Genomic DNA, 27,820 nt, shown 5'->3' with positions numbered 1-27,820 from the left:
GTCGTCCAGGAGTGTGTTACTGAGCTCTCTGCTTGCGCTAAGCCTCCTGCTCACCGCGGGGCACTTCCTCATCAGGGTCCCAGCCGCCCCGCGCAGCTTCTGCTCACACCCCCTTCCGGAGCGGGCGTACCTTCATCAGGAGCAGGCAGTTTGCCATGGAGCACAGCACCCGGCCCAGGCGGGAGCGCCACAGCTGAACGGAGGCTGCAAGAGAAGGGCCGCGGTGAGCGTGTGCGCGTTGGAGGCACGTCCTGGCCCTCGGCCGTGGTCTTGTCACCGCGGCTGCTGAGCACGGGGCATCAGGCCAGCGCTCTTGGCTTGGGGAGAAGGCTGGACGCAGAAGGGACACAGCAAGAACAGGAGGCTAACGGGTCAGCTTCAGGGCCGACAGGAGACCACACAGCCCGGCCAGGGCCATGCTCACAGAGAATGAACACAGGGGTCTGCCTGCGGTCGGGCCACTGTCCAGACACTGGACCCCTTTCCAGGTGACCTGTGGGAGGTGGCGCAGTCCAGCCGCCTGGGGGCGCAGTCCAGCCGCAAGCCCCCGGCTGCAGGGCTGGCAGATGGCTGGCCCACCAGGGTGTCTGCACACCGAGCTCTGCGCCCTGGGACCGGCCTTCTCCAGGCCCCACTGCAGAACCTCTCAGATGGAAACTCTAACTACCACCCTGCCTTCCAGACTCTGTGAGCATCAGTGTGGGGAGGGCACAGAAGTGCTGCCCAAAAGCTCAGGAGCACTCTCCCGTGGGAGGGAGGTCGGCAATGATGCAGAACCACAGCCAGCTCCCCACGGGCTGTCTGCCCAGTGCTGGCGTGTGGTCACACACATGGCCCGGGAGGGAGGGGGAGTGGGGGGAAGGGGGAGGGGGAGGAGGGCGGGGGTGGGGAGGCAGGCGGCGGGGGCACACTGGCCCGGTCAGATGGTTCGGCTGAGGGCTGGGGGCGCACTTGAATGACCATACTCCAGGGAGCCTGCCTCACCCCGAATCTGACCATCCGGCTGCTGCCAGGACCGATGGCCAACTGCGGGGTAACAACTGCCTAGAAATTATGCTTATTCTTGGACTACTTCAGAACACCAGAAACTTAATTGCCAGAATTAAGAACTTAACTCACTTCTTTCACCAATTAAAAATACGTTAGCTGCTTACAACATCATCTTTGTGAAAAGAAAAATTCTGAACAGTATCTGTTAATGAACATAAAATATGGGCTGTCTCAGTGAACCGCAATTTATCTCCACAGACTTCTTTCAAGAGCTAATTCTTCCCCATTCACTTGAAATCTGTTTATCTGTTATGACCTTTAGCTCTCTAGGAACTGCTTTCTGAGATCTAGTAACTACCTGCGAATTCCCCTAAAACAGGCCCTCACTGGGGAAAAGTGACCACGTGCAGACAATACCAGAGAACAGGAAGTCGGAGGGTGAGAGACCTCTCTCCTTGCTAACCGGCCTGCAGCTACACTGCTGGGAAGGACGTGTGCACGCACGTACACACACACACTGCTGGGAAGGATGTGTGCACACGTACACACGCATGTACACATGCACACACTGCTGGGAAGGATGTGTGTGCCCGTACACATGCACGTACACACACACGCAGGTACACACTGCTGGGAAGGATGTGTGCACACATATACACACACGTACATGCACACACTGCTGGAAAGGATGTGTGCACACGTACACACGCACAAACACACACATACACGCACACTGCTGGGAAGGATGTGTGCACACGTACACACACGTACATGTACACACTGCTGGGAAGGATGTGTGCATGTACACACGCACGTACACACACTCGTACATGCACACACTGCTGGGAAGGATGTGCGCGCACACGCACACACACACACACACACACACACACACACTCTCCCCTACACACCTGGCTGTCCTTTGGGATTTCTCAAAGGACACTATATTTAAAGCACAAATGTGGCCCAGGGCTGTTGGCCCCAAAGGCAAACAGCTCCTGCCCACGCTGTTCTCCCTTCTCATGCTCCTGCGTGTGGCCAGGCTCACCATACCCCTGGGGGCACCAGCACGGCTCTCCACCTGCAGTGTTCCCCTCCCCAGGCCACCTCGCCTGCTTTCGGCCCATCGTTCTTCCCCGGGCAGTTTCAGAAGAGGCCCACCACTTGCCAGAGTAATGCATATGCTGGTCAGTGGTGTGCAGAGCCTGCTCTGAGTCAGGCACACGGAGGTGGAAACTGGCCCTGGAGGTGAGAGAGAGCAGGACCGATGCTCTGGGGAAGGGGAAGGACAGGCCCTGAGGAAGGAGCGGTAGGTGAGGGGCTTCTCAGGGGGGTGCCGTTTGAGTTGGGTTTTGAAGCATAATTAGAAGTTCATCCCTCATGTTCTCAAGAAGTTGTGGCCAGCATGATCTCCAAATGTAATCGGCTCCCAGCAGCCCAGTGCTCAGTGTCAAGACTGGATTTGTCAGCCTGGCCTCATCGGCTGTGTACAGGGCCCTCTTCCTCTCCTCTGCAGGACGACAGGGCCTCATGCTCCCCGTCAAGGCTGCAGACCTGGTGGGCAGCACCCCCCTCCCAAGGACGCCCCTCCCAGGAAGGCCTGGGCTCCTCTCTGTCCCAGCACCTGCCTAGCGTGGAAGCCACACTGGTTTCTGGATTACTGGGTGTAGGCAGGTCCTCTGCACCCAACGGTGCTGCCTGTGGGCAGCCCTCACATCTACATTTGCTCTTCATGTATCAAAAGTGCCAGGCCTGGTGCTTGGCTTCCCAAAACAGGAACAAGCATATGAATGCATGCAAGGACCAATGCAAAGGATGAGACACAAGAAAACCTTTGGGGCCGAATCTTCTGACAACTCTCGGTAATTAATGGAAAAGTCTGGCCACTGACCTTGTCTGTTCTCCTGTGTGATGCTGCTCATGCTTCCGTCTTCAGCTAAGCCTTGCTCCAAATTTGTTAGGATCTGCAGTGATTCCAAATAAGAACAACAAAATCATAAAAAATGAATTTGCTTCTAGACTTTGTCATAATATGTCCTAGGAGGAGCAGATTTCTCTGTCTGAAAACCAATTTGTCAAGGAATGTTTCACACGGACACATTTTAAATACTGCCATTCACCACCAGGGAGGCATAGCGGGGGGAAGCCGCTCCCTAGCGGATGGTGGAGGTTGGGTTTATGATGCTCATAAAGCTCTCTGAGACATCAGCCATAGGGTAGCTTTTTTCTCTTTTTAAGAAAAGCATCAAGTATGTTACATGAAAGGATGATTATTCACTTCTATGGAAAGATCAGTCTCATTCCTCCAGGGCACCAGGACGGGTGTGGCCTTTTTAAATGTATCAAATACTTTCTGAGCACCTGTCACTTTATATGGCTTCCACGGTTTGGGTCATAACTTTGGGTTGCTTCTTTTGTGGTTTGGCTTTTCTTGAAAAGAAAAAAGGCTGTTACCACTGGAATCTGGGCAGAGAGTGTGTTTTTTGAGTGGCAGGATGAGGGTAGCAAAGCCTGGAGAGTAAAGACTTTGCTGGGGAGAAAAAGTGTTAATTGAAGAAAGACTGTATCACAGCTCTGTCATTACCGCCTTCAGGGCATGTGGTTTTGGGAAAAATCCTTTTGTTCATCAGATTGTCCTGCCAGTTAACATCTCCCTCAATGACCCACCCCGATGAAGAACTGGCTTTGCGTGGACACAGCAAGGAGGGTGAGCGGGGCCTCTCTGCACCTGCAGGAGTCTCTCGCTGACTCCTGACACGCTGGGGTCAAAGCCGGAACCGCAGAGGTTATCTAGTGGGGTCTAAACTGGGTCAAATGACATTTTTCAGCTAATGTGTCTTCTGATAAAAGATCATGAAAACAAACTGGGGCCAGGAAAGGAAGTCTTGACAGTGCTACTGATTTAACTAACCTCGGCTGGAATGGAGAGTGGATGGGAAAGGAGAAGCGGCAAGAACTGCTGAAGAAGAGCAGGTGGCATGGCGTCCTCCTGGTCACTGGGTAGGACGCAGGGGGAGGAGTGGGTGTCTAAGCAGAGGCAGGCCGTAGGCACCGTGGGGGCAAGGTCACAGGTTGGCCTCACACCATGGCATCTCTGTGGGCTGCCGAGGACCCACCTCCGGGGCTACTTATCTGCAGCCTGGGCTGAATCACAGGACGCCAGGAGTCCCGGGACTGGACCAGTGACTCGGGAGGGAGGTGGGGGGAGAGCCGGCAGGGGAAGCGGCAGGCTACTCTGGGGCAGGAACAGAAGAGGAGAAATGTCCCAGGAAAGAAAGTGGGAGCCCCCACCCCTCTGATGCCGATATGCAGACTTCATACAGTCACAGTGCGCTCACCTCCAGAACGTTAGTTCTGTGAAGGAAACTGATGCAAACACGGGCAGCCAAAGCCTGAACTGTCTAGTCTGCAACTGTGGTAAGTTCCCATTTCCCTTCCCCATCCCTTCCGTCCCTGACAAAGTGACCGAGGCCCACGTCCAGGTTGGACGCTGGCAAGCACTCCTGGGTCTGCCCCCCACAACGAGCAAGACAGGATGCACCAGCCTGGTCCACAAGGTGCACCCCATTTACACTCCTCCAGAAATCCTCTAAGTTCATGGACCCTGGAGCATACATATGACCTTGGCATCTGGTATTTTAAACTTCAGGTTCTGATTTTTATGCTTATGGTGTGACCCCAAACCCTGCACTTTGGTGAGCTTCACCACTCTGGGGACCGATGGCCTGGGGACCACAGTGTGTGGGAAAGCTCTGGGGAAGGAGCCTTGTACCTCTCCCTTTTGTGAGCTGTCACGGGCTGCAGGTGGCATGGGGTAGTTCTGGGGAATGGGTTTTATGCATGAAGCATCCTGTGTACAGACAACTGGCGGCTGGCCCTAATTCAAGGACCCAAAGACCAACAACCTACTTGAGTCTAGACTAAAGTGAGAGCACGTCTGCCCTAGAGGGGCACAGATTTCCCTAGAAAGTCCTGGGACCTACCCATGCCCACCGCTGTCTCCTAGGGGAGCTTTTGGAAAAGAGGCTTTCCAAAGTGAAAAGAGGTTTCTTGGAGCCGCTTCAAGCCACTCGAGGAATATTAAACACTTGCATGGACCAGGCACCATGCCAAGTCGCTTGTCCACACCCCGATCTAACCTGCACACAGCCCTGAGGCAGCTGGTGACACCCCACATCTACAGGTGAGGAGCTCAGGGCTTACGAGCGCCAGTCACTCTGCCAGGAAGAGCCAGAGTTGCCCCTGGAAAGCATTCCCATCTGCCTGACTCCAGCCCCTCCCAACCACTGCCTGTGGACAGACAGCGTCCTTCGGGGCTTCACACCTTGAAAGAATGTTCTCTTCCCGTGCACATCACAGGAGAGACTACACAATGCCAAGATACACCAGCGGGGAATGCAGAATTCCAGACCTCCTCATTCCACCAAGGCCCGCTTTCTGCTGGGCTATCATGCATGAGTCGGGGCTGGATCGTTTGCTAACTTCTGGGGACTTGTGGCTCACTTCCGGTGCATCAGATTTCATGATATGTTGCAGCTGTTGAGGGAACGGCTCACATTCCCAAGTCCACGTCCTAAGATGTGCAGTGATGCAATCTGAAGTTTCTAAAGGTGTGAATTTCCACCATGAGTTAAGACAAATCTTGCAAAACCCCAATGCCAGGGACACTTGTGGGCTCCTGTGAGTGTACACTCTGAACACGCATGGGGCCAGGAGCCTAAGCCTCTCCCGTCCTGATCCCCAACAACAGGGACGCTCCGGCCATCTCCTGCTTGTGCGCTCTGAGCACGCACAGCCCCGGGAGCCTGAGCACGAACGGCAAAGGGCAGGGACACCGCCCTGAGCCAGGACGCAGGGGCCGTCTTCAATCTCTCAATCACCTCTCCACTTGTCAATCACTCCCACCTTATCTGATTAGCCACAATCAGTTTGCTCTCTGCTGGAGCGGCAGGAGAGGGGGCCACTGGCGCCATCTGGGTCAGGTGAGGCCTGGCAGCGGCCAGATGCTGTTGGCATGCTGATGGCCAGCCTCCTCGGGCACTTCCCCGAGAAGCTGGCCGGCAGGGGCTGACAATGGCTGTTCTTGGCTGCGTTCTTAACTAAAAGATATTAACCCTTCCTGGAAACAAAGCGCTCCCCTCTGCCTTACTAGCACTCCTCAGTAGAGAACAAACCACATCCACCCCCCCTTTCCAGAATGCACAAACACGTGTCTTCCCCTTGGCTTCTTCCGCTGGGGGGGGGGTCCTCTAAACTAGCACCTCTCTTACACGGTACCCTCTGCCGGGCTCACCTGGATTGTGGGAGGGACGGAGCTGAACTCAAAACCACACCCCATGTGTCCGTATCAGCAGCTCACAGCTCAAGCTACTCCGGCATCATTATTTATGGACTGGATCTACTTACGCAAGCAGGGCTAGAAATGTCAGTATTTCCATGCCCTGGGATCACGGCAGATTTGTTTAAATAGAGGTAGACGTCACTCTTCGTTGGTACAATTACACTGAAGCAAACATTTACTACCTTACAGCAAAACCAGTGCCCCGGACCACTTGGTAAAGATCACAAGTGACTTTATGATGAAGCTGGGCCCGTGGCTGGATTCACAACCACGACCTAATCTCAGGCTCACTGGGTGGGTGCAGAGAGTCTATAACCAACCTCTGGGGAGTCTTCCATGTTAGGGAAAGCCTGCCTCCTCCGGGCCATGACTGGCTTACGGCCGCCGAGGACCACGCACTGCCCTGCTTACAGGGAGCCAGACCCGCCTCTGGCCTGCCGTCCGGTAACCAGCTGCACCACCGGCTTACCTGTACCTCCCTTTTCCCTGCAGGCTCATGTAGCTTTATTCAGTAGAAAAATGCCTCATTATAAAATTAATACGTGCTAACATAAGACTGAGAAAACACAAAAGAACACAATGGCCTATGTTCCTGTCACCCACACAGCTAACAAGATGCTGCAATTTCCCTTCAGTGGACATGATTCACTTCACTGAGGCCATGCTGCAACTATAATTCTGCAAGCTGGCTTCGAAAATTTGTACTAGGTCCTACATATTTTCCACGTTACGGCTGCGGGACCAAGATAACCACTGAGAAACCATAGCAAAGCCTTGATGCCCCAGGTCCGGTCTCTCCAGGACGCCCCAGGTCCGGTCTCTCCAGGACGCCCCGGGGCCTGGCCTCTCCGGGACGCCCCAGGTCCGGCCTCTCCGGGACGCCCCAGGTCCGGCCTCTCCGGGACACCCCGGGGCCTGGCCTCTCCGGGACGCCCCAGGTCCGGTCTCTCCGGGACGCCCCAGGGCCCGGCCTCTCCGGGACGCCCCAGGTCCGGTCTCTCCGGGACGCCCCAGGTCCGGCCTCTCCGGGACGCCCCAGGTCCGGCCTCTCCGGGACACCCCGGGGCCTGGCCTCTCCGGGACACCCCAGGTCCGGTCTCTCCGGGACACCCCAGGTCCGGTCTCTCCGGGACACCCCGGGGCCTGGCCTCTCCGGGACACCCCAGGTCCGGCCTCTCCAGGACGCCCCGGGGCCTGGCCTCTCCGGGACACCCCAGGTCCAGTGCCCTCCTGTGGTTAAGGTGGCACAGAGTGGAATCAAGGGGAGACCTGTATCTCAGCTGTCCCCCAAGAAGGTGGGTGACAGAGCTCCGAACTGCAGAGAGGACGCTGGCCCAACTGGGCTGAGCCATGGGCGGCAGGCGGTTCCTCCTCATCTACCCCCAGCTGCTCCTGGGCGCCTCCCACTGCTCACTGCAGCTGCCACGGAAGGCTGTCTGTTCTCGTTTGGGAAATCCAGGCTGGGCCTGAGCCTGCTCGCGGCAGCGGGCAGACGGCACGGCCCTGAGGGTGCTGCCGGCACAAACGGCACTGTGTTCTAAGCAGCCTGCGCTGTCCCCGCTGACTTTCTTCCCAAGGGATGACCCCACACGGCCCTGGTGTCTACATTCACCCCTTCCCAGGCATTTCACTCTACAGCCACTGCTGACCTCCAGCCTGGAAAAACGACCTTGAAGACCAACCACAGACACTAGACAAGCACTGAAAACACACAGGATAGAGAACTCTTCGGGGAGCGTGAACTGAATTACTCTGCTTTCTTCGCAGAAATGAGGACTCTGGTTTTGTAGACTGTCCTTGAGGAAAGCATCTTAGACCAGCGTCAAGGCTCCTGATCAGTCCGAGGCCACTACACGCAGTCCCGGCTCTGACCTCCTGCCTGTCCCAGTCTGTGCTGAAGATGCGAGGGGGTGGCCTGGGGGTGGCCCGGCTCCAGGCCCACAGCCAGACACACTGGGCCAAGCCATGTGTGAGAGGGCTGCGCTGAGCCCGTGCCCCAGAGCTGAACACGACCGACCCGGGTCAGGCAGGGGGCTGGGGACAGGGGTGCAGGCTGAGGGAGGGGGCAGGTGGAGGACATCACCGGAGGAGACGCTACTTTGTGGTTTACACTCCTCACCAATGAAGAGCCCTCTGCTCCCTGGGCCCACGGGGACCAAGTTCTGGCAGAGCGAGGCCAGCAGGGGTCACCACACGATGGCGATTTCTGGAGGGCCACATTCCCAGGGTGTCAGGGAACACACTGCACTTTGGGGGAGCAGAAGAGGCTGTAGTTTGACTCCATGGAGGAGCAGGGACCAGGTTTCTGGAACCGGGTGACATGTTCTAGTCCAGGGTCCTCTGCCAGCTCACTGTCACAGCCTGGTGACTTAGTCCTGTGAGGCTCAGCCTCCACATCTGTACAATGGGGACGCCATCACCTTGAGAGTTACTGTGAGCATTAAGGGACGTAATGAGTGTAAGACACGCCACACAGCATCTGTTCTGGTGTGAGCGCTGCTCGCGTGTTGGTGGCAACCCCACGATCATCATGGTCACTGTGGATGTTCGACCTCTGGCACACCCGGGGCGAGGGGGGCTGAATGGCCCAGGAAAGAACACAGAGCATGCAGGGAACCATGTTGGCCAACAGCCTCCAGTTTAAATCTTTCCTTGGGTTTCTAATTTGTTGTGATGGACTCAAAAAACCAGCTTGCTGGTGTTGGGTGGAACCTCCGAGTCCTGTGGTCTAACCTCTGACCTCTCATTTGTGAGGGGAAAGCCAAGGACCACGGGCTGTGCCAAGAGCAGACCTGCATGCAAGTAATCCAGCCACGGCGCTAACTTTACCCCACCAAGTCCATGCTGTCCCAAGAGTACTGTGCGGGCTTTTCCTATTTTTAGATTTTGTATGTCTTGAGTAAGTAAGTTTCAGCATGAACACAGACTTCCTGCCATTTAATTCTGCATGACCATAATGTACTGATGAGCGGATCGAACAGAACACGACGGGGTGAGACAAGCACTCGCCCAGGACGCTCGCAGAGGACACGGCATACTGTGCTCCCCTCTGTGCATGGCAGGTGCTCAGACACATCTGCCAGATGAACAAGCCCAGATAGCGCCGTCCTGACCCACAGTGGGGTCCAACACAAACCTCTCTTAAATTCCACATCATATGGAACAGTGCTGTATGCAACTGATGCAATCACTGGACTCTACCTCTACAACTAATAATACACTATATGTTAACTAAACTGAATTAAAAAAAAAAAATAAAGGCGTAGTCTTCCAAAAGAAAAGAAAAAGACAAACCTTTCCAGGCTCCAAAGTGCCCCGGGGGGGCGAAGTCCAGCTGGAAGCAGCCTCGCTTCTGCGTGGAGCCAGCTTGGGAAGGGAAGTGATGCCTTCAGGGGAGCCACGTGGCTGCCCAGAGGATGGGAGAGGAAGCTCAAGGACGGTGCTTATCTGCTGGGGTGATGGTGGGGGGACCTGAGGGGACTGCAGGCACCATCGTGCTGTCTCTCCCCTTCTCTCTTTGGCACCAACCAGTCATGGCCCACGGGGTTACCGCTCTTCAGAGGCAGGGCCAGGCTTTAAGCTGGCCCGTAAAGGAACACATGGAAATTACACGTTGAAATTAGCCATGAACACCCTTTTGGCCAGAGACCAACACACTCTCTCTTCCAGGACCGACTGCTTGTCTTTCTTCTAGAATGAGAACCACCTGCCGTGTCATCAGTGAAGCACCAGGAGGACGGGCTTCATCCGGGTCACACCATACGAGAGGCCGTGGGTCTGTGACGTGTAGTGGGGTGTTCACATGGTGAGAAGCAGGTGGCACCAGGGAGACTCACGTCACACACACGCACTGGCAAGGGGTCCCTACACTATTTCTGTCTTGTCTCCCTCCAAGCTGTGTCAGCCTAAGAGAGATGCACCCGTGGTGTGATGGTGTGAGACCTGGTTTCCCTCTCCTGCCCACGCCGAGCAGTCAGCTGTCATTACCTGGCCACCAGCGTCTGAGGAGGGAGCTGGTGCAACAGAGCACAGGCATGACCCCAACTCCAGGATCGGCCTGTGCGAGAGGGCACTTCAGACACAGTAAGACGTGCTCCTGCTGGACGGAGCAGAGACGTTGGGCAGGTGTGTGATCTGGAGCACGGACCCCAGAGCCAGACAACCTGGGTCAAATCACGTGATCACAAGCAAGTTAGTCAGCCTCTCTGTGCCTCAGTTCACTCAGCTGTAAACTGGCGTAACAGAACCCCTAGTTATAGGGTTTGTATAAGGATTAAATGAGCTAATATTTGAAAAATGCTCAGGACCAGAGGCTGGTTCCTGGTGAACACCATGTGTTCAGTAGAAGGAGTACGAGTAGCCTAGAGCCGTGGTGGTTGAAGACCCACCCTCACCTCCCACCGTGACCCTGCCTCCTGAGCTACGGAGCTCGATACTGAAGATACAGGAGGCCTCAGCACCAGAAAACTGACCTGCAGAACTCCTGTCTCTCTCCAACCCTCAAGTCCCTGTAACACTAGGCATTTCCTCTCAGGTACATATGGAGGCAGATTATCTGTGTACAGTGTAAAAAATCACTGACTTCACATTTCTCAGTAACAAGTTATGTGCTTCTTATTTCTGAATATAATTCTACCTTACCTGGGTTCCAGGGTTCAAGGAAAAAAGTGTTAGAATCTAAAAAAATGTTGGCTTACACAATTTCCTCATCAACTCATCAGTGTGTAAGAAAGAAAATAGGTTTTCCATTTGTTTCTGAAGTTCTAGAAACCAGGAGCTGGTACAAAGCTGGAGGGTGTAAGGTGCCCAGGACGCCTGCTCGTGCTTAAATGAGATGCACTCTGTGCAGGGAGGAGCCCACGTACCTCCCTGCTACGAGTCCCGAGGACACTGCCATCCTGGGAAACCTCCACAGAACTCTCATCAGGAGTAACTGGAAATAGAAAGGACGAGCTGGACGAATCTAATCTCATTTAAAAAGAGTGCTAATGTGCTGCTCCCAACCTCACCGCTTGTTGTCAGTTTGGAAAGCCCTCCACAGACACGGCGTCACCCAACCCACCCAGCAGCGCCACGAGGCAGGCAGGAAAGGCACTCCACTTCCATCCTAAGAACGAGAGGTCTGAGAGGCGAGGGTGCCCACAGCCTGGCGATAGGGAGACTCTATAGATTCCATATTTCCTCCAAATATCACTAAATGGAATGATTTGATCTTTTGTTGATGCATCTTGGTGCCTTCCATATAACTGTTATTTCCCAATCAAGAACAATTCAGAAAGCACTACTGAACCTTATCTGCCTTTGGAGTCAGTATTATGAATGACCATTGTCATTATACAGTAGAATTTGCTTTGATTCTGGAACATTTTAAACCATTATCTCTTTAAATATTGTTCCAGTGCCTCTATAAGACGTGAGGCAGGTGCTTGTAGTATTTGCAGGATGTGAGAATAGTCTGCCACATTTAAAGCATATGATTTTTACACAGCAGAGTATTTCCCTTTTAATCTACCAATAATACTAAAGAAGAGTCACATGCCAGCAAACTAGACAACCTAGATGAAGTGGATAAATTCCTAAAACATATACTCCTCCAAGACTGAATAAGGAAGAAATACTAGACCAATTACTAGTAATGAAATTGAATCAGTAATCAAAAAACTCCCAACAAACAAAAGTCTAGGATCAGATGGCTTCACAAGTGCATTTTACCAAACATTTTAAAAAGAGTTAACACCTGTCCTTCTCAAGCAATTCCATAAAATTGAAGAGGAAGGAAAGCTTCCAAGCTCATTCTACGAGGCCAGAATTATCCTGATACCAAAATCAGACAAAGACACTAGGAAAAAAATAAAAAATAAAGAAAATCTCAGGCCAACATCCCTGATGAACACAGATGCCAAATTCCTCAACAAAGTATTAGCAAACTGAATTCAGCTATACAATAAAAGGATCACACACCATGATCAAGTGAGATATAGTCCAGGGATGCAAGGATGGTTCAATATCCCCAAATCAATCAATGTGATACACCACATTAACAAAATGAAGAATGAAAATCCTACGATATTCCTATAGATGCAGAAAAAGCATCTGACACAATGTCCATTTATGATAAAAACTCTCAATGAAGTGGATATAGAGGGAATATACCTCAACATGATGAAGGCCATATATAACAAGCCCATGGCTAACATAATCAATACTAAAAGATTGAAAGCATTTCCTCTAAGAGCAGGAACAAATTAAAGATGCCCACTCTTGCCACTTTTATTCAACCTATTATTGGAAGTCCCAGGTGCAGCAATCAGACAAGAAATAAAAGGCATCCAAATTAGAAAGGAAGTACAGATGATACTGTATACAGAAAACCCTAAAGCATCACCCCAAAACTATTAGACCCAATAAATGAATTAATTAAAGTTGCAGGATACAAAATCAATATACAGAAATGTGTTACATTTGTATACAATAATAACAGACTATCAGAAAGAGAAATTAAGAAAATAATCCCATTTATAACTCCATCAAAAAGAATAAAATAGGAGTAAATTTATTTATTTTTATTTTTTTAAAAGATTTTTATTTATTTATTGAGAGAGAAAGAGAATGGTAGAGAGAGAGCATGAGAAGGAGGAAGGTCAGAGGGAGAAGCAGACTCCTCACTGAGCAGGGAGCCCGATGTGGGACTCGATCCCGGGACTCCAGGATCATGACCTGAGCTGAAGGCAGTCGCTTAACCAACTGAGCCACCCAGGCACCCAAAATAGGAGTAAATTTAGCCAAGAAGGTAAAAGCCTTATACTCAGAGAACTGGAAGACAGTGATGAAAGAAACTGAAGATGATGCAAATAAATGGGAAGATATTCTGTGCTGAGGACCCTAAGAGTACTGTCAAAATGCAATCCCTATCCAAACATAACGGCATTTCTCACAGAGCTAGAACAAACAACCATACAGTTTGTACGGAACCACAAAAGACCCCGAATAGCCGAAGCAATCCTGAGAAAGAACAAAGAACAGAACAAATCAGGGACTACAAGCTATCAAACCAAAACAGTATGGTACTGGCACAAAAACAGACACATAGATCAATGCAATAGAGAGCTGAGAAATAAACCCATTCTTCTATGGTTCATTAATTTATGACAAAGGACACAACCATATGCAATGGGGAAAAGACAGTGTCTTCAATAAACGTCAGGAAAACTGGACGCCGCATGCAAACGAATGAAACCGGCTACTTTCTTATCCCAGACAGAGAAATTAATTCAAAATGGATAAAGACTTAAATATAAAACCTGAAACCATTAAAACTCCTAGAATAAAACATAGGCAGTAAGCTCTCTGACAATGGTTTTAGTGATATTTTTTTGGCTCTGTGTCCTCAGGCAAGAACAACAACAAAAAGCAAAAATAAACAAATGGGACTGTATCAGACTAAAATGCTTTTCCACAGCAAAGGAAATCAGCAACAAAATGAAAAGGAAACCTACTGAATAGGAGAAGATATTTGCAAATGACATATCTGATATCCAAAATATATAAAGAGCTCAGAAAAGTCAGTATAAAAACCCCAACCGGGTAGAGGGCCTGAATAGACAGTTTTCTAAAGAAGATATACAGATGGCCAGTGGGCACATGACAAGAGGCTCAACATCACTAACCATCGTGGAAATGCAAATCAAAACCACAACAAGGTATTATCTCACACCTCTCAGAATGGCTAGTATCAAAGACAAGAAATAACAAGTGTTGGTGAGGGCGTGGAGAAAGGGGAGCCCTGTGCATCGCTGGAGGGAATATAAGTTGGTGCAGCTGTTCTGGAAAACAATATGGAGGTTCTTCAAAAAATTAAAAATAAAATTACTGTACAACCCAGCAAGTTTACTTCTGGGTATTTATCTGAGGAAAATGAAAACATGAATTCAAAAAGACATATGCCCCTCTATGTTCATTACAGGATGATTTACAAGAGTCAAGATATGGAAGCAACCTAAATGTCCATCAGTGGACAACTGGATAAAAAAGATGTGGTGTGTATATATACAATGGAACATTACACTGCCGTAAAAAGAGTGAAATCTTGCCATTTGCGACAACGTGGATGGCTCTACAGGCTATTATGCTAAGTGAAGTAAGTCAAAGACAAATACTGTATGACTTGTAAGACTTCACCTACATGTGAAATCTAAACAATGAAATGAACAAAACAGAAACAGACTCAGACACAGAGAACAAACCTGACGGTTGCCAGAGTGGGGGTGATGGATGAAATTGGTGAAGGGGATTAAGAGCGGCAAACCGTCCGGGTGGGCAGTAAATAAAACACGTGGATGTAACGGACAGCATGGGGAATACAGCCAATAATACTGTTGCAACTTTCTACAGTGACAAGTGGTAACCAGACTTATTTGTGACGACTTCCTAATGTATACAGATGCTGAAACACTATGTGTACTCCTGAAACAGATACAATATTGTATGTTAATTATTTCTCAACAACAACAAAAACTAAGGAAGAAGGATTCCAGGCCCCAAGTTTTGCCAAAAAACATCCACTGCCCCCAAAACAATTTTAGCAAGAACAAAGAAAACTGTGGTCATGATGAATTGGGTCACCCTTTCTGGGGGAAGTGGTAGTGGTGGTTGTTGGGTGGGTTGGGAGGAAGTAATGTGGTACGCTCCCTCCGGGGTGTGCTCTCCGTTGGGAGGGGAGGAGTACCGAAGAGCTCACCACGGAGCCATCATTACCTTGCTGCAGATGGCCTTCACTTTGTGCAGTCTGTCCAGGGACTCCTGTGGATTGCCCAGGTATTGCTGAAGCTCCGCGTGTAAGATCCGCATTGAAAAGGGGACCATGGAGCCTAGAATCAAAGTCAAAGTTGAGTTAGTTAGCTATCACTCAGCAAGCTTTCAGACTTCACACACCCGAAAGAGGGAACTGCCAATGTCCCAGCAGACGGGATGACAGAATACCTTCATTTCTTGGTAAAGTATGCAGTGGTGTCAATGATAAATATGTGTTGGGTTTCTCGGTAAAGCCGTATGTACGTATGTTCTAGAAAATTATCAAAGGAGAAAGGTGGATATCACCACTGTTTCCAGAACTGTGCTTTAACTAGGGACTGCTTCCTCTTCCAATAAAAGAAACCACAGAACACTCATGGATTTTTAAAATATTTTTTTGGTATGACAAGCTCAAGTAGAAGGTTGCTTAGGTTGGGGTCCCTAGAAAGAGAACCTTAAAGGAGGCTCTGAAAGCACGTAAGGATGTGGGGGTTGCAGGACCAGGGAAGGAAAGTGAGTGAAGGTGCGTTTCAGGTCCAGATCCTGAGGATGGAGCCTAGCCTGATTCAGTGATGTGCAAGTGCGTGTGCACGTGTGTGTGTGCACGTGTGGGGTGTGTGTGTGGCTCTGGAGCAAAGACTCTCTCTCAGAGGTGCCCCAGCAGCAGGCAAGGGAGCTAGACTTGAAAACTCTGCCCTCCAGGCCTGACCCCCAGGGAACACTCCATCAGTGTGCTGAGGGGGAATAAGGGCAGCCCTCTGAAGGACTGCACATGAAATGAACTTATATACAGTGTATGAATGTGGCTACATCATCTCTCAGAATAAGGGAATGTTTTTATTGATGTCATGGAATTTGACATATAGTATATATATGCAGTACATAAAAACCATCAAAACTATCAGATAGCCTGTGCTGGTCACATATGAGATAATGAATATGAACATGACAACACAGTGCAATCCCAAAGAGTCAGAAGAGGGGCTTTTCAAAACAGACTGGAGGCGTCAATGTCTGGATCCAGAATACAGTTTGGAAGATGGTTAGAAAACAAGCTATATGACACCTGCAAGTGACTCGGCTTCTCTGTGCCTCAGTCTGCCCACCCGCCTGACCATTAATCATCAGGGAGAGTCTGCCATGCGCCATACTAAGATGGCTTCTCAACTGAGCTTCTTCGTACCTTGAAATGGTAGGGTGCTCTATGGTCTTTAATAAAGACAGAAAAAGGACCTATAAGGAAGTCATAAATAAGGAATGCCACAAAAAGTAGGTTCTATGGGGATTATAAGTCCAGAGAAAAGAAAGATGACAATTACTGAATTTTAAATGTTTGATTTTTTTTGGAAAATGTTTTTTGTTTTTGTTTTTTTTTTAGAACACTAAATAATTCCTATGTCTAAAGAGGATGGATGACTGAGAGAGAATATCTCTAGAACTCTGTAAGTTCTGTATGATAAGCCCAGAAAGAAACCTTCTGCACGTCCCAAACCCAATTTACACATGAGCTGACTATACGACAAGGTGGCAGGGAGTTATCTGCTGTATATACTGGCAAATGCCCATGCACCAGAGAAAGTTTCTGAATTTAAAAGGACATCAAAATCATTTGGAGCTAAATGAGAATGAAAGTACAACTTATCAAAATTTGTGAGATGCTGCAAAAGCAGTGCTAAGAGGGAATTTTACAGTATTAGATGAATATATTTGAAAAGAAAGAAAATCAACCACCTAAGCTTCCACCTTAGAATACTAGGGAAAGGCAGGCAATATAGAAGAAAAAGAAAATAGAAATTAAAGCAGAAATCAATGACATTGAAAACAGGAAATCAACAGAGAAAAACCAACAAAATTCAAAGTTGGTTTTTAAACAAAATTAGTAAAATTGATAAACCTCTAGCCAGGCTAACAAAGAAATAAAAGAGAAAACATGAATTATTAATATTAGAAATAAAAGAGGGGTCATCACTACTGATTACATGGACATTAAGAGGATAATAAAGGAATACTATGAAACACTGTCCACAAATTTTATAAGCTAGATGAAATGGACCAATTCCTTGAAAGACACATTTAGTAAAAATCACACAAAGAGGAAGAGATAATCTGAACAGGTTAATATCTACTTAAAAATTAAGTCAAGAAATAATAACCTTTCAAAACAGAAAGCACCAGGCCCAGATGCACCAGTAAACTTTACCAAACATTTAAGGAAGAAATGATACCAATTCTCTACAATCTCTTCCAGGACATAGATGCAGAGGGGATACTTCCTAATTTATTTGATGAGGCTAACAGTACCCTAATACCAAAACTAGACAAAGACGTTACAGGATCAAAAACTATAGACCAGTATGGCTCAGGAATGCTGACACAAACATCCTCAACAAATTAGCAAATCAAATCCAACTAAACTGAATCCAACAAAAAATTAGCAAATCAAACCCAAAGGTGTATAAAGAGAATTATACACCATGACCAAACGGGATTTATTCCAGGTATGAAAAGCTGGTCTAACACTCAGAAATCAGTGTAACCCTGACCACATCAAAGAGGCTAAACAAGAAAAGTCACATGGTGTACCAACAGATGTGGAAAACACATTTGACAAAATATAACACCATTCATGATAAAAACTCTCAGCAAAGGAACAGAGAACTTCCTCCACTTGATAAGGAACATCTACAGAAACCTACAGCTAATAACAGTCTTAATGATGAGAAACTGGATGTTTTCCCCGTAAGATCTTGAATAAGGAAAGGATGTTCTCCTATTGCACATGATACAAGAAGTCCAAATTAATGCAATAAGACAAAAAAGAAGAAAAACGAAAAAGGTGTAGAGATTAGAAAGGAAGAAATAAAACTGTCTTTGCAGATGATAAAATCATCTATGCAGAAAATCCCAAAGAACCGACAAAAACAAAAACAAAAACAAAAACACCAAAAAAAATCTTCTTTAAGAAATAAGCAACTAAAGGAACAGGATACGAGAGGTTAATCTGTAAGTCAACTGGTTTGATTTACACCAGCAACGAACAACTGAAATTTGAAATTAAAAACAACACCATTGGGGTGCCTGGGTGGCTCAGTCAGTTAAATGTCTGCTCAGGTCATGATCTCAGGGACCTGCTATCCACCCATGTGTCAGGCTCCCTGCTTGGCGGGAGCCTGCTTCTCCCTCTCCCTCTGCTCCTACCCCCTGCTCGTGCATTCTCTCTGTCTCTCTCAAATAAATAAACTCTTAAAAAAAGAGAGAGAAGAAATACTTCGTTAAAAAAAAAAAACCAAAAACCACAATACTATTTATATTAACACCAACATAAATGAAATAGTAAGATATAAATCTAGCAAAATACGTACAAGATCTACATGAGGAAAACTATAAGGCTCTGGTGAAAGAAATCAAAAAAGATGTGAATAAATGGAAAGATGCTCCATGTGAACAGACAGGAAGACTCCAGACTGCCAACGTGTCCATTCTCACAACTTTTTTGCACATTCAAAGCAATCACAATCAAACACCCATGTTATTTTTGTGGACGTGGACACACTGATTCTCAGGTGTATGTGTAGAGGCAAAAGATCATAAATATCCAACCCAACACTGAAGAGAAGAGCAAAGTTGGAGAATACACACCATCCAACTTTATGACTTACTAGAAAACTACTGTAACAAAGACTGTGACACTAGCAAAAAATAGAAGAAATACATGCATGGAAGAGAACAGAAAGCCCAGAAATAGGCCTCATAAATACAGTCAACTGATCTTTGACAGAGGAGTAAAGGCAAGTCAATGGAGAAAGAGCAATCCCTTCAGCAAATGATTGTGGGACAACCAGACATCTATGTGAGGGGGAGAAAAAAAAATCAATCTCAACACAGACCTTCCATCCTTCATAAAAGTTAACTCAATATGGGTAATAGACCTAAATGTAAAATGCAAAACCGTGAAATGTCTAGAACAGAACATAGGAGAAAATCTAAGTGACCTGGGTTTGGTGATAACTTTTCAGATACAAAAGTGAAAACATGATCCATAAAAGAGAAAAATGGACTCATTAAAAACTGCTCTGTGAAAGATGATGTCAAGAATACAAGAAGACAAGCCAAAGACTGGGAGAAAATATCAGCAAAACGCACATCTGATAAGGGATTTGTATCCAAAATATACAAAGAACTCTTAAAAATCAACAATAACAAAACTCAGTAAGTGGACATCAGATCTGAACAGGTACCTCAACAAAGGTATACAGATGACAAAAAAGCATGGAAAATGCTCCCCATCACACATTTGTCATTAGGGAGCTGCAAACTGCAAATTAAAACAATAATGCAATAGTATCGCTAGACACCCATCTGAATGGTTAAAATCCAGAAAGTTGACAACACCAAATGCTGACGAAGATGTGGAGCAACAAGAACTCTTCATTCATTGATGGTGAAAATGCAAAATGGTACAACTGCTCTGGAAGACGGCCTGGCAATTACTTACAAAACTAAACACAGGCTTACCATATAGTCCAGGAGTAGTGCTCCTAGGTATTTACCCAAGTAACTTCAGAATTTATATCCACACAAAACCTGGGACAAGAACGCAACTTTTTTTTCATAGTAGAATTGTAATTTTTTTTTAAATTTAATTTTATTGTTATGTTAGTCACCATACAGTACATCATTAGTTTTTGATGCACTGCTCCACGATTCATTGTTTTCATATAACACCCAGTGCTCCATGCAGTACGTGCTCTCCTTAATACCCATCACCTGGCTAACCCATCTCTCCACCCCCCTCCCTGCTAAAACCCTCAGATTGTTTCTCGGAGTCCATAGTCTCTCATGGTTCATCTCCCCCTCTGATTTCCCTCCCTTCATTTTTCCCTTCTTTCTCCTAATGCCCTCCCTGCTATTCCTTATGTTCCACAAAAGAGTGAACCCATATGATAATTGACTTTCTCTGCTTGACTTATTTCACTTAGCATAATCTCCTCCAGTCCCATCCATTGTGGATGTAAAAGTTGGGTATTCATCCTTTCTGATGGCTGAGTAATATTCCATTGTCTATACGGACCACATCTTCTTTATTGATTCATCTGTTGAAGGGCATCTCGGCTCTTTCCACAGTTTGGTTATTGTGGACATTGCTGCTATGAACATTGGGGTGCATATGGCCCTTCTTTCACTACATCTGTGTCTTTGGGGTAAATACCCAGGAGTGCAATTGCTGGGTCATAGAGTAGCTCTATTTTTAATTTTTTTTTTTAAAAAGATCTTATTTATTCATGAGAGACAGGGAGAGAGAGAGAGAGAGATGCGGAGGCAGAGAGAAGCAGGCTCCCTGCAGCCCGATGCAGGACTCGATCCCAGGACCCCAGGATCATAACCTGAGCTGAAAGCAGATGCTTAACCATCTGAGCCACCGCAGGCGCCCTCTATTTTTAATTTTTTGAGGAACCTCCACACTGTTTTCCAAAGTGGCTGTACCAACTTGCATTCCCCCCAACAGTGTAAGAGGGCTCCCCTTTCTCTACAACCTCTCCAACATTTGTTGTTTCTTGCTTTGTCCATTTTTGCCATTCCAACTGGTGTAAGGTGGTATCTCAATGTTTCGATTTGAATTTCCCTGGTGGCTAATGATGATGAACATTTTTTCATGTGTCTGTTAGCCATTTGTATGTCTTCTTTGGAGAAGTGTCTGTTCATGTCTTCTGCCCATTTTGTGACTTGATTATTTGTTTTTTGGGTGCTGAGTTTGATAAGTTCTCTATAGATCTTGGAAATCAGCCCACGTCTGTAGTGTCATTTGCAGATATCTTCTCCCATTCTGTGGGTTGCCTCTTTGTACTGCTGACCGTTTCCTTTGCTGTGCAGAAGCTTTTTAGCCAAATGAAGTCCCAAAAGTTCATTTGCTTTTGTTTCACTAGCCTTTGGAGATGTATCTTGAAAGAAGCTGCTGTGGCCGGGGAGGCATAGCAAGATGGCAGAGGAGTAGGAGACCTGGATTTCGTCTGGTCTCAGGAATTCAGCTGAATGGGGATCAAACCATTCTGAACACCTACGAACTCAACAGGAGACCGAAGAGGAGAGTAGCAACAACTCTGTGAACAGAGAAGCGACCACTTACTGGAAGGTAGGACGTGCGGAGAAGTGAATCCGAGGCGATATTCGGGAGGATAGACGGCGGGGGAGGGGGCCTGTGCCGCTTCTGGCAAGTGCTAGAGCCGCGGAGCACAAAATCGGACCTTTTAGAATTCGGCTCCGCGGAGGGACGTCGCTCCAGTGGCTAAGCGGGGGGTGGAACCCTCGCGGGACAGTGGGGTCTCAGGACCCTCGGGGTCACAGAAAGACCGGGGGTGCCTGAGTGCGGCAGGGCTCCCAGGGATCGGAGCAGGGAAGCCGGCTGCAGAGACGGAGCCGAGGCGCGGGCTCTCAGCTCAGGGTGACCACAAACTGATCTGCGGGCCAGTCGGGCCACTGCTCCTCCAGCAGGGACCCCACAAGCGGCAGAGCCGGGGAGACTCCCCTTCCTCCCCCGGGAGGAGCAGCGAGGGAGCACACCGCAGGGATCTGCTGGGTTTGGAGACTCAACACGGGGTCGGGTGCCAGAGATAGAAACGCTCGGTCACAGGCCGGGTGAGCACGGAGTGCATCCGGAGACCGGGGAGACGGAAGTGACTGCTTTTTTCTGGGGGCGCACTGAGGAGCGGGGCCCCGAGTTCTCGGCTCCTCCAGGCGGAGATTGGGAGGACACCATTTTCACTCTCATCCTCCAAAGCTGCACCGAGAGCTTGCAGGGAACAAAAGCTCCCGAGAGCAAACCCGAGCAGCTTGCTTAGCCCGGACTCACGAGGGCGGGGCAATTCCGCCTCCGGCAAAGACATTTGGGAACCACAGCAACAGGCCCCTCTCCCAGAAGATCAGCACAAACAGCCAGCCAAGACCAAGTTTAAGGATCAATGAGAATGGGAGAACTCCAGCGCTAGGGGAATACTGCACATAGAATTCATGGCTTTTTTACCATGATTCATTAGTTTTTCAAAGTTAATTTTAACTGGTTTTTTTTTGAATTTTACTTTTTCCCTTTTTCAACCAACATCAATCACTTTAAAAAAATTTTTTTTATTTTTCATTTTTAGAGTCATATTCTATCCTTTCATAGTAGTTACCCTTATTTTTAGCATATATATATAAGTTGTTCTCTCTTTAAAATTGTGAGATAGTTTCTTCTAACAGACCAAAATATACCCTAAATCTCTACTGTATGGCTTTGTTCTGGTCTCCTGCCTGATCACATTCTCTTTTTTTTTTAAATCTTCTTCTTTCTTTTTTCAAACAACTTATCAGTTCTTTTTATAAAATCTTTTATAATTTTCATCTTTACCGTCATCTTCCATCCCTTCACTGTATCAACCCTTATTTTGTACATATATGTCTTTCTTTCTTTACAATTTTAGGAGGCACTATCTTCTAACACATCAAAATACACCCAAAATCTAGTGTGTGGCACTGATCTATGCAATAGCCTGATCATATTTGATCATATTTTGTTTTTTTTTTGTTTTGTTGTTTTTATCTTTTTCTTTCTCTTTTTTTTTTTCTCTTTTTTATTTCTTTCCCTTTCTTTCCCCCTGGTTTCAGGTCTTTTCTGATTTGTTTAGAGTATATTTTCTGGGGATGTTGTTAACCTGTTAGCATTTTGTTCTCTCATTCATCCATTTTGCTCTGGACAAGATAACAAGACGAAAGAAATCACCTCAGCAAAAAGAACAAGAGGTAGTACCATCTGCAGGGACCTACTCAATATGGACATTAGTACGATTTTGGACCTAGAGTTCAGAATCATGATTTTGAAGATACTAGCTGGGCTTGAAAAAAGCATGGAAGTTATTAGAGACACCCTTCCTGGAGAAATGAAAGAACTAAAATCTAACCAAATCGAAATCAAAAAGGCTATTAATGAGGTGAAATCAAAAACGGGGGCACTAACTACTAGGATAAATGAGGCAGAAGAGAGAACCAGCGATATAGAAGACCAAATGATGGAAAATAAAGAAGCTGAGAAAAAGAGAGATAAACAACTACTGGATCACGAGGGCAGAATCTGAGAGATAAGCCATACCATAACACGAAACAACATGAGAATAATTGGGATCCCAGAAGAAGAAGAAAGAGAGAGATGGGCAGAACGTATATTAGAGCAAATTATAGCAGAGAACTTCCCTAATGTGGGGAACGAAACAGGCATCAAAATCCAGGAGGCACAGAGAACCCCTCTCAAAATCATAGGTCAACACCCAACATCTAATAGTAAAACTTACGAGTCTCAGAGACAAAGAGAAAATCTTGAAAGCAGCCTGGGAGAAGAGATTTTTAACCTATAAAGGTAGAAACATTAGATTGCCAAAAGACCTATCCACAGAGACCTGGAGGCCAAAAAGGACTGGCATGATATCTTCAGAGCACTAAACGAGAAAAATATGCGGCCAAGAATAGTATATCCAGCTAGGCTGTCATTGAAAATTGAAGGAGAGATAAAAAGCTTCCAGGACAAACAAAATCTAAAGGAATTTGCAAACATGTAACCAGCCCTACAAGAAATATTGAAAGGGGTCCTCTAAGCAAAGAGAGAGCCTAAAAGCAGCATAGACCAGAAAGGAACACAGACAATATACAGTAACAGTCACCTTACAGGCAATACAATGGCACTGAATTCATATCTTTCAATAGTTACCCTGAACGTAAATGGGCTCAATGCCCCAATCAAAAGACACAGGCTATCAGATTGGGGATTAAAAAACAAGACCCATCAATATGCTCTCGGCAAGAGACTCATCTTAGACCCAAAGGCACCCCCACATTGAGAGTGAAGGGGTGGAAAACCATTTACCGTGCTAATGGACACCAAAAGAAAGCTGGGGTGGCAATCCTTCTATCAGACAAATTAGATTTTTAAAACAAAGACTGTAATAAGAGATGAGGAAGGACACTATATCCTACTTTAAGGGTCTATCCAACAAGAAGATCTAACAATTGTAAATATCTATGCCCCTAACATGGGAGCAGCCAATTATAAAAGCCAATTAATAATAAAAGCAAAGAAACACTTTGACAACAATACAATAATAGTGGGGAACTTTAACACCCCCTCACTGAAATGGACAGATCATCTAAGCAAAAGATCAACAAGGAAATAAAGACTTTAAATGACACACTGGACCAAATGGACTTCATAGACATATTCAGAACATTCCGTCCCAAAGCAAAGGAATACACATTCTTCTCTAGTGCCCATGGAACATTCTCCAGAAAGATCACATCCAGGTCACAAATCAGGTCTCAACTGCTACCAAAAGATTGGGATTATTCCCTGCATATTTTCAGACCACAATGTTTTGAAACTAGAACTCAATCACAAGAGGAAAGTCGGAAAGAACTCAAATACATGGAGGCTAAAGAGCATCCTACTAAAGAATGAATGGGTCAGCCAGGAAATAAAAGAAGAATTAAAAAAATTCATGGAAACCAATGCAAAGGAAAACACAACTGTTCAAAATCTTTGGGATACAGCAAAGGCAGTCCTAAGAGGAAAGTATATACCAATACAAGCCTTTCTTAAGAAACAAGAAAGGTCTCAAATACACAACCTAACCCTACACCTAAAGGAGCTAGAGAAAAAAACAGCAAATGAAGCCTAAACCCAGCAGGAGAAGAGAAATAATAAAGATCAGAGCAGAAATCAATGAAATAGAAACCAAAAGAACAGCAGAGCAGATCAACAAAACTAGGAGCTGGTTCTTTGAAAGAATTAACAAGATTGATAAACCCCTGGCCAGACTTATCAAAAAGAAATGAGAAATGCCCAAATCAACAAAATCATGAATGAAAGAGGAGAGATCACAACCAACACCAAAGACATACAAACAATTATAAGAACATATTATGAGGAACTATATGCCAGCAAATCAGATAACCTGGAAGAAAAGGATGCATTCCTGGAGATGTATCAACTACCAAAATTGAACCAGGAAGAAATAGAAAACCTGAACAGACCTATAACCACTAAGGAAATTGAAGCAGTCATCAAAAATCTCCCAACAAACAAAAGCCCAGGACCAATTGGCTTCCCAGGGGAATTCTACGAAACATTTAAAGAAGAATTAATACCTATTCTCCTGAAACTGTTCCAAAAAATAGAAACAGAAGGAAAACCCAAACTCGTTTTATGAGGCACCATTACCTTGATCCCAAAACCAGACAAAGACCCCATCCAAAAGGAGAATTACAGACCAATATCCTTGATGAACATGGATGCAAAAATTCTCACCAAAATACTAGCCAATAGGATCCAACAGTACATTAAAAGGATTATTCACCATGACCAAGGGGGATTTATCCCTGGGCTGCAAGGTTGGTTCAACATCCGCAAATCAATCCATGTGATACAATACATTAACAAAAGAAAGAACAAGAATCATATGATCCTCTCAATAGATGCAGAAAAAGCATTTGACAAAGTACAGCATCCTTTCTTGATCAAAACTCTTCAGAATATAGGGATAGAGGGTACATTCCTCAATATTATAAAAGCCATCTATGAAAAACCTACAGCGAATATCATTCTCAATGGGGAAAAGCTGAGAGCTTTACCCCTAAGGTCAGGAACGCAGCAGGGATGTCCAGTATCACCACTGCTATTCAACATAGTATTAGAAGTCCTAGCCACAGCAATCAACAAAAAGAAATCAAAGGCATCCAAACTGGCAAAGAGGAAGTCAAACTCTCACTCTTTGCAGATGATATGATACTGTATGTGGAAAACCCAAAAGACTCCACCCCAAAACTGCTAGAACTCATTCAGGAATTCAGGAAAGTGGCAGGATATAAAATCAATGCACAGAGATCAGTGGCATTTCTATACACCAACAACCAGACAGAAGAGAGACAAATTAAGGAGTCGATCCCATTTACAATTGCACCCAAAACCATAAGATACCTAGGAATAAATGTAAGCAAAGAGGCAAAGGATCTGTACTCAGAAAAGTATAAAATACTCATGAAAGAAATTGAGGGAGACTCAAAGAAATGGAAAAACGCTCCATGCTCATGGATTGGAAGAAGAAACATTGTGAAGATGTCAGTGCTACCTAGAGCAATCTACACATTCAATGCAATCCCCATCAAAATACCAACCACTTTTTTCAAAGAAATGGAACAAAGAATCCTAAAATTTGTATGGAACCAGAAGAGACCCGGAATAGCCAGAGGAATGTTAAAATAGAAAAGAAAAGCTGGCAGCATCACAATTCCGGACTTCTAGCTCTATTACAAAGCTGTCATCATCAAGACAGTATATGGTACTGGCACAAAAACAGACAGATAGATCAATGGAACAGAATGGAGAGCTCAGAAATGGACCCTCAATTCTATGGTCAACTCATCTTGGACAAAGCAGGAAAGAATGTCCAATGGAAAAAGACAGTCTCTTCAACAAATGGTGTTGGGAACATTGGGCAGCCACATGCAGAAGAATGAAACTGGACCATGTCCTTACACCACACACAAAAATAGACTCCAAATGGTTGAAAGACCTAAATGTGAGACAGGAGTCCATGAACATCCTAAAGGAGAACACAGGCAGCAACCTCTTCGACCTCAGCCGCAGCAACCTTTTCCTAGAAACATCGCCAAAGGCAAGGGAAGCCAGGGCAAAAATGAACTATTGGGATTTCATCAAGATAAAAAGCTTTTGCATAGCAAAAGAAACAGTCCACAAAACCAAAAGACAACCAACAGAATGGGAGAAAAGATTTGTAAATGACATATCAGATAAAGGGCTAGTATCCAAAATCTCTAAAGAACTTACCAAACTCAACACCCAAAGAACAAATAATCCAATCAAGAAATGGGCAGAAGACAAGAACAGACATTTTTCCAAAGAAGACATCCAAACGGGCAACAGACACATGAAAAAGTGCTCAACATCGCTTGGCATTAGGGAAATCTAAATCAAAACCTCAATGAGATACCACCTCACACCAGTCAGAATGGCTAAAGTTAACAAGTCAGGGAACGACAGATGTTGGCGGGGATGCGGAGAAAGGGGAACCCTCCTACACTGTTGGTGGGAATGCAAGCTGGTGCAACCCCTCTGGAAAACAGTATGGAGGTTCCTCAAACAGTTGAAATTAGAGCTACCATTCGATCCAGCAATTGCACTACTGGGTATTTACCACAAAGATACAAATGGAGGGATCCGAAGGGGTACGTGCACCCCGATGTTTATAGCAGCAATGTCCACAGTAGCCAAACTGTGGGAAGAGCCAAGATGTCCATCGACAGATGAATGGATAAAGAAGATGTGATATATATACACAATGGAATATGATGCAGCCATTAAAAGGAATGAGAGCTTGCCATTCGCAACAATGTGGATAGAACTGGAGGGTGTTATGCTGAGTGAAATAAGTCAATCAGAGAAAGACATGTATCATATGACCTCACTGATATGAGGAATTCTTAATCTCGGGAAACAAACTTAGTGTTGTTGGAGTGGTGGGGGTGTGGGAGGGATGGGGTGGCTGGGTGATAGTCATTGGGGAGGGTACGTGCTATGGTGAGCACTGTGAATTGTGCAAGACTGTTGAATCACTGATCTGTACCTCTGAAACAAATAATGGAATATATGTTAAGAAAAAAAGA

At 46.3% G+C, this 27,820-nt stretch overlaps 1 protein-coding gene across 3 annotated transcripts in view; it reads right to left on the bottom strand.

Moving 5' to 3' along the window:
- TRAPPC12 (trafficking protein particle complex 12) overlaps positions 1-27,820 on the bottom strand; it is a 96,623-nt gene that overhangs the window by 15,201 nt on the left and 53,602 nt on the right. For all 3 annotated transcript variants that reach the window (XM_027620883.2, XM_027620885.2, XM_027620884.2), the window contains 3 exons: positions 15,086-15,198; positions 2,882-2,954; positions 131-204 (listed from right to left, as the gene is read on the bottom strand). In XM_027620883.2, coding sequence (XP_027476684.1) covers positions 131-204; positions 2,882-2,954; positions 15,086-15,198 — 260 coding nt within the window. The remainder of the gene's footprint in view (positions 1-130; positions 205-2,881; positions 2,955-15,085; positions 15,199-27,820) is intronic.

This window comes from Zalophus californianus, chromosome 8, assembly GCF_009762305.2.
Source record: "Zalophus californianus isolate mZalCal1 chromosome 8, mZalCal1.pri.v2, whole genome shotgun sequence".
NCBI classification, from domain to species: Eukaryota; Metazoa; Chordata; class Mammalia; order Carnivora; family Otariidae; genus Zalophus; species Zalophus californianus.
The sequence above is the reverse complement of the archived record's forward strand: the minus strand, read 5'-3'. Positions and strand labels throughout refer to the sequence as shown.